This window comes from Ruditapes philippinarum, unplaced genomic scaffold, assembly GCF_026571515.1.
Source record: "Ruditapes philippinarum isolate M1 unplaced genomic scaffold, ASM2657151v2 ctg795_1_1_1_1, whole genome shotgun sequence".
Lineage (NCBI taxonomy): Eukaryota > Metazoa > Mollusca > Bivalvia > Venerida > Veneridae > Ruditapes > Ruditapes philippinarum.
The window spans coordinates 423,421-439,167 of NW_026857770.1; the positions used below are offsets into that span (position 1 = coordinate 423,421).

At 32.1% G+C, this 15,747-nt stretch overlaps 2 protein-coding genes across 14 annotated transcripts in view; one reads left to right on the forward strand and one right to left on the reverse strand.

The window, feature by feature from the left end:
* Positions 1 to 13,298, reverse strand: part of LOC132750926 (probable tubulin polyglutamylase TTLL9) — a 52,591-nt gene extending 39,293 nt beyond the window's left edge. For 3 of the 12 annotated variants that reach the window (XM_060741014.1, XM_060741012.1, XM_060741009.1), the window contains exons 1-5: positions 13,187 to 13,297; positions 5,171 to 5,262; positions 4,013 to 4,062; positions 3,231 to 3,317; positions 2,065 to 2,106 (exon numbers count right to left, since the gene is read on the reverse strand). In XM_060741014.1, the coding sequence (XP_060596997.1) occupies positions 2,065 to 2,106; positions 3,231 to 3,317; positions 4,013 to 4,062; positions 5,171 to 5,188 (197 nt within the window). In that variant the 5' untranslated portion in view covers positions 5,189 to 5,262; positions 13,187 to 13,297. Of the gene's footprint in view, positions 1 to 1,169; positions 1,209 to 2,064; positions 2,107 to 3,230; positions 3,318 to 4,012; positions 4,063 to 5,170; positions 5,263 to 13,085; positions 13,111 to 13,186 lie in introns of those variants that run through there. The other 9 variants (XM_060741015.1, XM_060741013.1, XM_060741011.1 and 6 more) reach the window with 6 other exon arrangements.
* A 136-nt stretch (positions 13,299 to 13,434) lies between these two features.
* Positions 13,435 to 15,747, forward strand: part of LOC132750928 (sphingomyelin phosphodiesterase 3-like) — a 32,225-nt gene continuing 29,912 nt past the window's right edge. The window contains exon 1 of one of the 2 annotated variants that reach the window (XM_060741016.1): positions 13,435 to 13,532. The gene's annotated coding sequence lies outside the window, so the exon portion shown is untranslated. Of the gene's footprint in view, positions 13,579 to 15,747 lie in introns of both variants that reach the window. The other variant, XM_060741017.1, reaches the window with a different exon arrangement.

Sequence of the window (15,747 nt, forward strand, 5' to 3'; positions counted from 1 at the left end):
GGATGCGCAGGCTGGTCTGCGGATCAATGCTGGTCGCAAACGCACTATGTTGATTTTGTCATGACAAGGCTCAAATGTCTCACAAAAAACCAGATGTAATCATTGAAAATCCTAACTGAGCTAATCTTTTCATTCCTTTCCATTTCATTTCAATGGTTTAAGTTTTTGTCCTTAGATGATAAGCTTTGAAAAACATTGTTTTACCAAGTTCTTGATAACATTGTTATAAAAGGTCACTTCCTATATTTTTATTCTCTATATGAGTTTTATTAAACATGCATATGGAACATTAGAGCAGTTATTAATTCTTTAAAAAATATTTTGATGATATATTGATAACAAATGGCAAATATTGACGATGCACGATATATATCTAGAAATCAACATGTGAATAATTGTCTTTCATACCTTTAAAATGATGTATGTTAAATACATGTTCTGTTCATACAATCATGATATATTTATCTGACCATTTTTTTTTTTATTACTGCTATGAAATATTATGCTTTAGACATGGATATCTGCTTCTATATATCTTATTGTTGATTTTTCATAATTTCTAGATATCTAATATTATTTTATTCAATGAGTGCAATAAATTCAGTAATAAACTTACACAAATTTAATATTCTATTTATCACATACCCAAAATAAAGACCAATTAAATTGAAATAAGAGTCCCTTTTCATTGACGCGCATATAGTATAAGGCAAACATTTAGCGCGTCTTTACACTATGTTTGTATAACACTAATGAAGTCACATCAAAATATATGCACGGCCGTACACTACCATATTTACGGAGTCATAAAATCGGCACGGGTGTGTGATAAAAAGAAAATAGAAGAATGAATGATAATAGTTTAGTACCCAGATAACTTTTAAAGTAAACCCTTAACCTGCCAAATTTCTTAAATGGACTTGCCCAGCTGCAATTTTTGGAATGTTCCATTATTAATTTTCTGAATGTATAATTATGTAATAAAAATGAAAATTCATGAAAGGAAGTCAGCCAACACTTAAAGACCCTGGTCTGACGGCACAGTTGCGCCAGCTAGCCTGGCTCTATACTGATGGCAAAGACTAATGACATTCCATTCCACAGGTTAAGGGTTTAAGACATCCAACTTGTACAGTAACAAGTTCACCATTGTGTGCAATTCTATTTACCCGTTTTTATCCTTCGACTGTTGACTACCAGAAGATGAACTAGAATAAGACAAAGAGCTCATAAATGTGATCTTTTCATAAACTCTCAGTCAAAGGGGATTACAAGTATCAATTTTCACTGTAAATAAAACTTGTTAATTCCTGTATGTTATTTTTTGTACATCATTAATTCTCTACAAAAATCCAAATAAACGCATCATTATTCTTGTTCTTTCCTTACATGAAATAAAAAGACTGTATTTGCAATAATTGGAGATTGAATTTGCAATAAAACCTTATTATACATTGTTGTAATTGTTCATAGATGGAAAAAAAAACACACAATAATGTAGAAAAAAAAACAATAATGGCGAAAAAACCAACAATACTCTGCAGACAGTGTCGATCTACCATTCATCTACAGAAGCAATCATATCAGAGAAAGCGAGAAGTCATGAATGGCTTACTGACGTGTATCATATAATACATGTATATAATAATCCTATATAACAAAAGTGAAACTCGTATTTATATGCTGTTAAAAAATGTTTGTTTTTAGTTTTAACTCTTCATTATACACGATTTATGCAAGATTTATTCAAGAAGTTTAATATTAATATATAAATAAACACGGAGCCTGTCTTACACTGTATATCTTAGAGCCAAGTGAATACCTTATCTTGACCTTTAACCTGTTGAATTTACTTCACAGATTTGCCCAACTTCCCAGTCGTTTTTACCTAAAAAATGTTCTCATTCCTGATAAAAAAAATCAAGTTACAAACAACAAAAACAAACATTTTTTGTTCAGCATGTGTGACCATTGTGACGACTACATGTATATATTGTTGCTTATTTTTTAAAGTAAACACCTGACATATGATTGCAAGTAGATAACACTGGATTTAACACTTACCCTTTCTGACCTTGTTGCTGCTGGTTTCCTGCTGTATTAGGACTGTGAATTTCAAGGTCACAAAAGTGAAAAAATAGGTCAAGGTCACAACATGGCAAAAATTTATCAAAATTAAAATGATACAAATGAAACTCAAAGGTAAAGATTCCATAAATATTAGATACTTGGAATTTCGTACTTTTTTTTAATAAACTGATATGTGATTAAAGCAATTATCTGGAAAAAGAAAGCATTGATTAAATTAAATGTCATTTTGTCATTTAACACTCAATCTGCAAGAACCATAAACAAATGGCCTTTGACCCTATTAAAGAACCAGGTCAACCTGCACATTCTTACTGCCCAGGCTCATAACTGGCAGCTCATTTTGAATTTGGTTGTTTGAGTTTCAAATGTATATAACACATACATGCAAATAAACAGTCCATGCATTCACAACATAGCACATTTAAGCTCTTGGTTAATGGCATTCTTTTAAAACATTTAATGACCTAACATCACACACATTTTCTGGGAATATTTTTATGAACTATCCTTGTACTAAACTTTCTTAAAAACGGACTATGAAAATTTTTTAATTTATATCTGAAAATATATATTTCTTTATCCTTTTTTATAATTTCTTCTATGACAGAATAGACACTGTCAATTAAACAAAAACACTTTGATGAAATCAATACCTTCTTATGACGATTATTCATAAATTCTTGATGATAATAAAAAAATAAAGATTTATGATATGTTTCTATATACATTTATGTAGAAAGAATACAGAATTGACATTTAAATAATATCGAAACATTGTATAAAAAAATAACACAAGTCTTTGCAAGTGAACTTCTACAGTAAAATATCACGTTTTCATTATAAAGGTTTTGTCTGGATAAATTCATATAATTATAAAAAAAAATCTTTGCAAAAATTGCTTGAAATTACCAATCAATGGGAGTTATTAATTTCTGCACGTAAATTTTCCCAATATCTGTTTACATGTCAAAACATTATAATCAGAACAAAATTAGATAGTAAAACAACATGTGACAAATAAAAGTACAACAATGTACATTTAAGGCAAAAAATTAAAAATGTTACAATTTCAAAACATTTAAGACACACATAAAAAACAAAAGAAAAAAAGAAACCTGGGGAATATTTGGAAAACTTACCCTGACACCTCTTGCCAGCCTGGACGAGCCCTCAAAACATCTAATATGGTGTTCTGCATCGAACATTTGTATCTGATTTCACGATCACTGAAATAAAACAATTATCAATAACTAGTACTGTAAAATTCCTACTAAACATTTATTAAAACACAGTTTTTCCTTCAACCAAAAATCATTGTAAATATCTTTACAAGTTTTTGTAATAATGTTAAAAAGTTCTTAAAGTTTGTATCTTTGTGTTAACTATCAAACAAAATGTATTCTAAAAGATTTTCAATAAAATTATGGGTCCAGCTCTGATGAGTAGAATTTTTCCTTCTCTGGTTGGGGGCTTTATTAGGGAATTTATGGTATAAAAAATATATTTATAAACAAGATCTGGTGTTGTGAACAGGTATATGCCCTAGAAGCCATACAACATCAATACATTCATTTTTATTTAAAGTTATGTATGACCTTGAACTTTGAGCTACAAGCCAAGGCTTTGCATGAGATTCTACTCAAGGAGTTCAACATTTTAATATAAATAATCATTTCAAATTGCATCCATTAATGACAGTCACAGATGGACCAGTCACCACCATCTATTCACACACAATCATATTTTTACTTTGAACATAAATCAAAGTATGACCTTGACATTCAACCTGGGCACCTGATTCTTTCACATCTTCACCATATTCAACACATTTATGCCAAGTTGTTTTAAAATCAATGAATGACAAATTTGTTGACCAGTTTAAATTATTGATAAATTATAGCCAAAGAAAACAAGTTTTTACCCGATTGGACCTCTGTTCCTGTTTCCTTTTGACTGCATATAGCCTGGTACCTAGAAATAAAATAGAAAAGTAAAAATAAAATCAGAAAATATAATAACCATAATAACCATAAAAACAGGAAAAAAAAATTCTACATTTTGCTGTTATATTGTTTACTAACATTTTGCCTCAGATTTTACTAGTTCTACCTACGCTTTGCCTTCAGATTTCTCTACCAATATTTTCCCTTCACACTGTTCAACCAACATTTCACCTTCTTATGTTACATTTTCACAAGGGAAACATTAGATTTGATTAATAATTTGCTAATACAAGGGTAAATACAGAGACATATTAATCTTTCTCTTGCTGTACAGACATGATAGTTTTATATAACTCTTAATTCTACATAAATATCAAATATATCATTGTATCAAAAATAGCAAAAGAACACAAAAGTAAGATTAATTAATTGTTATGTACAACAATGTTTGGTAAAAAGCACATCAACACAAAAACTTTGAAAACAGAAGTCAACATAACAAATGACAAAACAGAAACAGCAACTGAAACAACTCATTAACTAACTATAGTGTTACTTTTGCTATTAACTAAAGCACATTGTGTTATTTATGATATTAACTAAAGCACATAGTGTTATTTTTGCTATTAACTAAAGCACATACTGTTATTTTTACTATTAACTAAAGCACATACTGTTATTTATGCTATTAACTAAAGCACATACTGTTATTTATGCTATTAACTAAAGCACATAGTGTTATTTTTGCTATTAACTAAAGCACATACTGTTATTTATGCTATCAACTAAAGCACATACTGTTAATTATGCTATTAACTAAAGCACATAGTGTTACTTTTGCTATTAAGTTCGGATTAACTAAAGCACATACTGTTATTTTTGCTATTAACTAAGCACATTGTGTTATTTATGCTAGCACCTAAAGCACATACTGTTATTTAGGCTATTAACTAAAGCGCATAGTGTTATTTTTGCTATTAATTAAAGCATATACTGTTACTTTTGCTATTAACTAAAGCACATTGTATTATTTATGCTATCAAGTAAAGCACATAGTGTTATTTTTGCTATTAACTAAAGCACATACTGTTATTTTTGCCAAACAAATTCACTAACTGCTATTGAAATAATCTTACCCTATTTATTTTTGACATTATGGATATATATTGCTCTGTTCTTCTCTACAATGATAGCTGTTTATATTTGGTATTTATTCATACATCCAACCCTGAAATAAACACGTCTATGAATACACAATAATTACCATACATCATAACAAATTAAGCTTAAACTTTTTTTACACTGCATAATATCATAGTTGCAAACTTGCAATTGATCTTGTCAAGGTGTAGACACAATAAAGCCAATCACTTTAAATGATCATTAACAGCAATTAAAAAGTTGTCTTTAGGCAAGTATTCTTTAAATATGTATAAGCTAGTATATTAAATTGAATTAAATATTTAGATATATTCAAATGGAATTTATTTACATACATTATTATCAAATTCATTACATTTTAATAAATTACTTACTACATATTTAACATGAAAGCAGGCAAGCCTACAAATGGGTACTTAGTCAGATGAAAAATCTTCTGTTAATTTTTTATTTAACATTTTCGTTTTAAAGGTGTCATTCAGTATTTAATGAACCTATTCCGTTTTCACTCAATACACCTTGATGATTATTCTTAAGCCCAAAAATTGCAATTGTTTTAAGAAGTGACTTCTCTCTCTAACTGATTTAGGGTTAAGTGAGATGACTTTAGAGAGAAGTTGGGAGACATGTTTCATGTCATTATTTTTTTTTTAATTATAAGATACTTTAGATAGTAAACTTTACAAACCATAAAGGAAATAAGAAACACCTCTCAAATAAAACAATTCTTTTATAAATCTACTTTTCATTAATATATATGGCAGTTTATTTAATCATGTAATCAGCGAAAATTTATTGAATCTGTCGCCATTTTGTGTTACCGACAATATAAATAGCCGCAATATATGTTAGTGTGTCACCGATTGGTCAACTGCAGTAGATACAACGCGTGTTAGAATTCGTCAATCGCATAATTACATAATGAGAAAGATATACATAGTGAACTTTTGCCTTGCAGCATGCATTACTAATTTCAAGCGGATAAACAGTAATTGGTTGTATAATTGAGAAGAAAACAAATTGTTAACAGATCTAGCATTGTAAATAGGTATGACATTAAATATTTCACTGATAAGTATCGAAATCTATATATTCTTTAATTGTTTTTATTTGATTTCCTTTTAAATATACTTGTGGCAAGCCAAAGTCTGGGCCTGCTTTGCAGTCCCTAACTTTCACTTTCTGTATGAAGACTGAAGTTGTTTCTTCTTTTATTCTGTGAGTGATATTTCATCTGAAAAAAACACCTTGTATAAAATATGTCCACCCTTAACGTGGAGTCCTGAGCTATATATATTCTATATTGCCTGCATACATGCACTGATGCATGCATGAGTCAGACGATTTCGAGTCATTTCGGCCCCAAGACGTATCAGCCCCAAATTACCCAAGACATTTCGACCCCGGACATTTCGGCCCTTTACCAAATTGGCCCCATATTTAGTTAGTAGTAATCAAAACAAACAGAACAGAACATAAACTTTATTAAACAAAACATAGTACACGAACACTGAAACATATTTCATCTGCTTATTATCAAGTTTTTTTCAAATTTGAACGATTAAAAAGCAAGACACAGAACAGTACAAACATTTATCATCAACAACTATTAAAGTAATAGTAAGTGACGAGTTTTAGCAATACAATACAACACAAAACAGTTAAAAAATTATCAGATAAAACAAACAATACTTTGTAAACAGTTATTTTTTAAATTAAAAAAACCCAAACATTTTTACAATAAAAGTGATAGATTTTCAATCAGAGCATACTTTTTATATTATCAAGAAATTATATCAGATCATAAGTTAAACAAGAGGGCCATGATGGCCCTAGATCGCTCACCTGATTTATCAAACTCATCCAAACAATTACCTAGACAAGCATTCTGACCAAGTCTCATGACAGGTGAGTCAAAAATGTGACCACTACAGTGTTAACAAGGATTATCCATATTTGAGCAGTGCGACCTAGTTTTTTACCCAGGTGACACATATTCAAACTTGACCTAGAAATTATCAAAACAAACTTTTAGACCAATTTCAAGGATACTTGGATCAAAACAGTAGCAACTAGAGTGTTAACAAGATTTTTCTATTTTTAGCTCCAGTGACCTAGTTCAACATGCGATTTCGAACTCATCCAAGCAATTACCTATACAAGCATCCTGACCAAGTTTGATGATAATTGAGTCGAAAATGTGACCACTAGAGTGTTAACAAGATTTTTCTATTTTTAGCTCCGGTGACCTACTTTTTCATCCGAGATGACCCATGTTCAATTTCTTCCCAGCAATGACCTAGACAAGTTTCCTGACCAAGTTTGATGACAATTGAGTCAAAATTGTGACCACTTAGAGTGTTAACAAGGTTTTTCTATTTTTAGCTCCTGTGACCTAGTTTTTCATCCGAGATGACCCATGTTCGAACTCATCCGAGCTATCACCTAGACAAGCATCTTGATCAAGTTTGATGATGATTGATGCAAAAATGTGACCACTAGAGTGTTAACAAGGTTTTTCTATATTTAGCTCCGGTGACCTACTTTTTCATCCGAGATGACCCATGTTCACACTCATCCGAGCTATCAACTAGATAAGCATCCTGACCAAGTTTGATGATGATTGATGCAAAAATGTGACCGCTAGAGTGTTAACAAGGTTTTTCTATTTTTAGCTCCTGTGACCTACTTTTTCATCCGAGATGACCCATGTTCGAACTCATCCGAGCTATCACCTAGACAAGCATCTTGACCAAGTTTGATGATGATTGATGCAAAAATGTGACCGCTAGAGTGCTAACAAGGTTTTTCTATTTTTAGCTCCGGTGACCTACTTATTCATCCGAGATGACCATTGTTCGAACTCATCCGAACTATCAACTAGATAAGCATCCTGACCAAGTTTGATGATGATAGATGCAAAAATGTGACCGCTAGAGTGTTAACAAGGTTTTTCTATTTTTAGCTCCGGTGACCTACTTTTTCATCCGAGATGATCCATGTTCGAACTCATCCAAGCTATCACCTAGACAAACATCCTGACCAAGTTTGATGATGATTGAGGCAAAAATGTGACCTCTAGAGTGTTAACAAGGTTTTTCTATTTTTAGCTCCGGTGACCTACTTTTTCATCCGAGATGACCCATGTTCGAACTCATCCGAGCTATCACCTAGACAAACATCCTGACCAAGTTTGATGATGATTGAGGCAAAAATGTGACCTCTAGAGTGTTAACAAGGTTTTTCTATTTTTAGCTCTTGTGACCTTGTTTCTCATCCGAGATGACCCATGTTCGAACTCATCCGAGCTATCAACTAGATAAGCATCCTGACCAAGTTTGATGATGATTGAGGCAAAAATGTGACCGCTAGAGTGTTAACAACTAAATGTGAACGGACGACGGACGGACGGACGACGGACGACGGACAATCATCGATCCTAAAAGCTCACCCTGAGCATGCTCAGGTGAGCTAAAAATCTTTGATATTACTAACAGCTAATTAGCAATACGCTATAAATAATTAATTCGTTAAACCTTGAAAAAAAAACATATATCTAAAGTGTTAGCTAAATGATTAATAGAGATCAAAAGATAATGATTTTTGAAGTATATTTGTAATTAATTTTGTTAATCAAAAAGTTTTTGCATTTGTCAACTGTTTTATAAAAAAACGATTCAGTGTCCTTATTTAGTTGTATTTATTGTTACACCTTGAAAAAAGCATTTATCTCAATAGCGATTGATAGATCTATAATGGATTATCAATCAAGGATTAAAATGTCATAATTGTTTGTGTGCCATGTACTACAATTTTTAACGATTTTAAGTATAAAAATACCTTTTATACGCGGAAAGTCCGAGAGGGGCCAAAGGCTTCGCGAGGGCTGTAGCGCTCTTAGATAACATGTATGATGCGTATCAAATCAAATGAAATCAAATTCAAACTAAATGAAAAATTCAAAAAAATATATATCCTATACCTAATGAGCTGTGAAAAAATCCTTAGTTAACTGGGCGCCACCATTTTGAAATCCCTTTGAGCTAAATATAGATATCAGAGCGCTTTTAATGAGCGTCTACATAATTCAGACTATTGCTAGCAGACGCATGCTAAGTAACACTTCCGGTGAAAGAATGATGTACAAAATCAGATAATAAACCTGAATTTCATTAATAAGAATTAAAGTAACAATTCTAAATATAAAAAGTTACTTTAACGTACCATGTATCCTTTTTGATAAATTAGCACATTAAAAATAACGTTAAAACAACAACTGTGGAAGGAGTTTTTCCAAACGCCGACGCATGCGCAGAGGTCCCCCTTAACGTTCAGAGATTTTCGGAATATTCCGAGCGCTTCGATGATAGGTTGAACACCACCAATTTATTCGTTTTGTTTATGATACAAAATACCTCCAAGAAAGATCTGGTTTACATGTACACTAAATATGTTAAGCTAAATCATAATTCATAAGAGCTTTCCGCGCCATAGGTAGCACATAATTTCATATTACTTAAATAAAACTGTAATAAAAATGGACCGAAACGTCTCGCGGAAAAGGGCCGAAACGTCTAGGTGCCGATTTTTGCATAGGGGCCGGGTCTCCCTAATTACCGACAAGAACCGTCAGGAACCGACAAGAACCGACAAGAGCCTATATATTACAAATAAACAAGTACAGATGTGTTTTTATGATTGTTAAACATGCAGGGCATATATATTTTTCATATTTGATAAGGTTTTTCTTGTATTTTTATAGAAAATTAAATATATGCGTACCGACAAGAAAAATTCGAGTGCAACGCGTACTGTTACTGTTACGTTGACACCGACAAGAAAGATTTGTTATTTTCAATATAATATAAATAATATAATCAGTTGCAAAAGTTGTGGTCAGAATATCTTATAAACATGTTTCAACCTTATTTGTAGTCATAAAATAGTTTTTCATGACATTCCATGAATGTATATGCGACCGACAAGAAAAAACCAGGGATCATGCGTAATGAAGATTTACCGACAAGAAATTGAGAACGGGCTGTAGTGTAGAAAGAACATGTATATAATCTTTCTTTTTGTAATTTAATTACTTTTAACACTTTAAACTTTCATATTTTAATGCTTATAAGAAAAAATATTTGTGTTTATTCCATTTAGTTTTAAAATATATTTAACAAATCGATTACCGACAAGAAAAAACCAGGGATCAAGCGTAATGAAGATTTACCGACAAGAAATTGAGAACGAGCTGTAGTGTAGATGTAGAACATGTATATAATTTTTTTTGTAATTTAATTACTTTTAAGACTTTAAACTTTCATATTTAATGCATATAAGAAAAAAATATTTGTGTTTATTCCATTTAGTTTTAAAATATATTTTAACAAATCGATTACCGACAAGAAAAAAACAGGGATCATGCGTAATGAAGATTTACCGACAAGAAATTGAGAACGAGCTGTAGTGTAGAAAGAACATGTATATAATCTTTCTTTTGTACTTTTTTTCAGTTTTTGAAGAAATTGATCACGACTTAATGCTCACCACTGAGAAGAAAAGACGGACATCGTGACGTACAAAGATGTGATGCTATGCATTATACGCTTGTATTTGTTTAATGAAAAAACATTGAAACCTATTTCGACCCCTCCACAGGTCTCATCAGGTTGTGGTTCATTTCTCCACTAGAAGTAAAGAAATAAACAGATATCCATACTATAGGTTTTAATATTTTATTGTCATAAAACTTACGGGCAGTTACGCCACGCCAGAGGTTGCAGAAATTTTTAACTTTTTTGTGTGTATTATATATATGTATTCATATGCTTAAATTTTGAGTAATTTTGTATCTCAAATTGAACATTCTCACATCACATGTGCATAAACCATTATTTTGTAATTATATATATATTCATGTCATGTGTCATTTATGTTTTATATGTTGTATTTGTATATTTAATATGGCCGTGATGAGTTTTTTATGCTTAAACCAAGTAATAAAGTTTCTGTTCTGTTCAATGTACGAATTATCTCTTTCTTTCACAGCTGTTCATTTCGAAATTGTTTTCGCACCTTTTCACGCCAAGCGTTTGCTATGAACAAGCGCAATACACGCTTAACCCATTACTTCATGAGCATTTTGTGAAAAATGGCTGTTTTCATTGAAAAGTCTCCCGTTACAAGTTCAAATTGCTATAATACTATAAAAACTGCTTCAACACTAATCAAACTTGGCACAAATGTTGACTGGACCATTGCCCTTGCAACAACATGTTCAGGCTTAAATTTTCTGTTACCATGGCAACGAGGGGACATCTCAAAATTGCCAAAAATCACTATTTTGCGTTGATTTTTTCCATCAAAATTGATTTCAAAGTGCTGCAACTTCTCAATGGATTGAGATAGAGTCAAATGCTTTTCAGCGTTGGTTACACGTTACCTTATGATCAATCTGAGGTCATTTATAGCCTCTCACAAGTCCAAAATTTTCTTGGCGATAAGGGGGACTTCGCCCACCTTCAAACCCCCCCCCCAAACAGAAGGGGGCACATCCCCCTTCTGGCAACCCCCTGATGTATCTTTTGGTTGGGGGGCCGCGCCGAAAAAGTGGTCACTTTTTTTAACAACATTTCTCAAACAAAAACAAGTGTTGGGGGCCTAAATAAGGCATTTTTTCACCATTTGAGACAACGAAAAGGGGGGGGGGGGTGAAAAAGGCGTTAAAAGGCGTGTATATGAAGTAATGGGTTAAAGTTTTCACAGCTTTGATTAAATTAAATCGCTCAAAGCTAACTGAGTGAGAAACACACGCGCACAAGCTTTAATTGAGTAATATCAATCAATTTTGTTTGAGCAATCGATTTTGAAATTTGTACTTGAAAATTTATTTTTTTTGCCCTGAATATGTTATATGTATGTATGCTAATAAAATAATTGAATTGAATTTATGTTTTCGTCCATTATTTTATTTCTATATTCTTATTGCATGCTTTACCGGTGTATTTGTGTAAAAATTGTAAATGGATTATAATTGGATAATTTAAATGGCAGGTATGTACAACTTTAAATATGAAATATATTTTGATACAGTTATGAAATACTATTATTTTAAACAACTATAACTGATCATTTTCATTAAATATGTTATATATATCTTTCCTATACATAATGTCTCTTTAAAGAAAACATGATCATGAAGCGTGATAATATTTCTTGTCGGTACTATAGGCATGAAAACATTTCTTGTCGGTAGACATGAACACATTTCTTGTCGGTACAGAAATATTGCCTAAATGCAGGATATTTTGTAATCAATGACAACGAAATGTTTTAAAATTATTTATTGAATATAGGCTGACAATAAATTATTTGAACACATTTAAAAACCTACGCCATTGATAGCAATAATGAAACTTTCTTGTCGGTATCCGCGAATATTCTCATATCATCATTCATTAATGATGATATTCTTAATTGAATTAGAAAACATTTAACATAATAATTATTATTTATAATACAACATAATCTTAATAAAAATAAATTATGATTTAACACTTATACACAAATTCTTAATGTAAAATCAATGATACGAAGATGGTCGAGTTCTTGACGGTGAGAAACTGAGACTGACTTCTTGTCGGTATAGATATTTGCCTATAAACATGGTTCAGAACGAATTTATTATGTTTTTTATGTAAAAAATATTAGGAATTGTTATTTTTAAATGATGAATAAGTGAAATTAATTCGTATTTTCCTATTTTAACTTCTTGTCGGTTCCTGACGGTTCCTGACGGTTCTTGTCGGTAATTAGGGAGACCGTAGGGGCCGATTTGGTTTGGGGCCGAAACGTCCTGTTTACAGCATAATATTTGAGAGTGCATTTTACCCTGTGTCGTATCTCTCCTGGTCTTGGGTCTTCAATAAGAAAAACCGCTAACAACTATATAGCTGAAAAGCCTTACTTCTCATAACATTTAAAACTCTTACCGTTTTTTTATCTACAAAAACTCTCTATAAACCCAAAATTGGCTAAAAAAATAAGTTTGTTTACATGCCGCAAAACGTTCTAAACCGGAAGTACCCAGGTGCTTGTTGAAGATGTTTCATGCGCGGATATTAATGCCAAAAATTTATTTATCTTTATTAGAATGAAAAGCTCTCATTCAAGTGTTTATGACGAATACCAATACTAATTTCTCGTTATCTTTTATCATATCACAGACTGTTTCAAGATTTTTAAACATTTTCCATATAAGTTGTTGTATGCACCGCATAAAATAATTTCATCCGTTCTGTCCATATGTCGTGAAAGATCAAAGTCCTCTCTTTCCAGGTAAAATGCTGACAGCAAAAAATTTATAATTAAGACCGTTGGAGAGGTGAAACAGTATTTTTGTCCTTTTTTATATATTTTGAAATCGGGTCTATGAATATTTTGAAATTGGCAGTAATTGAGGAAGTTTATCATTTTCATACCATTTGATTTGATTCTTTAGAAATTTATACCTTCACCTGTTAAAACCTGTAACTGCAGGTTGAATGAAGGGAAAAGAGTCAACTCGGCCCTATACCAACTCGGCACGGGTCAACTCGGCCCACTTTACAAAATAAATATAACGTATTTACTTTGATTTGCATGTTGTTAAGGTCAATGAATAATAAGAATATCATATTATTATATAATTATACATTGTACTTCTGCCGAAATAAAGTATATTTAGAAAACAAAGTTATTTGTTTGTCTTGCAGATTCGATAAAATGAATATACATATAATAAAAATGTGTTTCCTGAGATGCATTTTGTTTATAAAGTAATTTTCAAAAACAAAAAAGAAACAAAAACTTGTTTACTTTATATCATGAGCTTCTAATTGATTGCAGGCACAGGTGCTAGTGGCATTGATTTGACCTAAAATGTGTTTGACCTTGTTATTTATACAATAAAATATATTTAAAAAAAAATATTTTTTTTTCACTGTTAGATCTATATTATTATAGACTATATCTAATAATATAACAGTGAAAAAAAATTTTTAATTTTTTTTTAATATATTGATATTTTAATGTATAAATAACAAGGTCAAACACATTTTATGTCAAATCAATGCCACTCTAATTAAGCACCTGTGATTGCAGGTGGTCACTAATCAATTTTGAATTCATGAATGTCAATGAGTTAATCATAATTATCACCTAATTAATCGATATCCTTAACATATATATTGATTGATAATAACAGCCCATGACAATAGGAGTCCTTTAATGTATTTTACCGATATTTTTAAAAGTGGGCCGAGTTGACCCGTGCCGAGTTGGAATAGGGCCGAGCTGACTCGGGGGCCGAGTACGTTTTAGGGCCGAGCTGACCCGGATTCGAATGAAGATCACTGCAATACTGTCAATTAAAGTTGTTTGTGTATTTTGTTTTCCATTCCCTCTGGAAAGAGTTCGTCGAAGGAAACCATTGTACAATAGTCTAATAAATAGCCCTGTCGACTGTTGTTGGGCTAGTTATTGGTGCAGACCTATACATGATAATTGGTACAGAAATCATGGAAAAATATTACAAGTGCCATCATGACAGAAACCTGCTGTGAAGTCCCTAAATTAAAAAGGATGCAACCCCTGCTGATATATATACCTTAAACTAATCTCAGTAAAGCCTCTATCACAATTAACTGCCTTACAGCAGCCATACAAATGTATTTTAACAACAATAGCTGTGTTTTGTGCGGAAGACGCAAGAAAGTGGTACAAATTCTAAAGGTCCCAAGATTGCCACAACATCACAGACTGATTTCTCAACATGCACATTATTTCTGTGATTTTTTTTGACAGATTTTGGACGTCTCAAGTCAGTCTCAGTGATTATCCTGCTAATATAACAGACTCCGATTAAAGGCCTCTTCCCAATTGAAATTTTCTTTAAAATCATGCAGTTTTCCCAAAAATATCAACATACAACTGCTTTTTGACTTCCCAATTTGCAATTTTAGTGATAATTTTTCCCAAAAATCAAGAGGCTTAAACTGGCCTCTTCCCAATTAAGTGAGAAATATCACTGACATCTTGCAACAATCTTACGACAGACTCGTGAATTATCTTCAAGAAGTTCTCAAGTCACAAAGTTTTGTGCTTTTCGTGTGATAACCACAGGGTTACCTTACGAGCTGCGGTGAATGATTGTGTGGTTACAGCGGGCCACAATAGTTTGCTGTCATTTGGCAGTTGACAATCATTAGACAGTCGTACGACAGCTGTGCAACAGTCTTTCAACCGTTGTGTCAGTTGAGGATCTTATGAAAATCATATCCTTGCAAAATCCCAAACATGTTATGTAGCCCATGTAATCACACTTGGACTCTTATTCAACCTCTGGAAGAGGGTGCGATACTGACCAAGCAACCAGTGTCGCACAATCCAGGGTTTGACCCAACAACGCCACCAATGGCTGGCCCGTCTTCTCTGGCCTTATTGTGCTCTGATAAGCAGCACCAGGACTATTGCTTGGCGCAACCTTTGTGGTTGGATTGCCATCCCAGTTGGA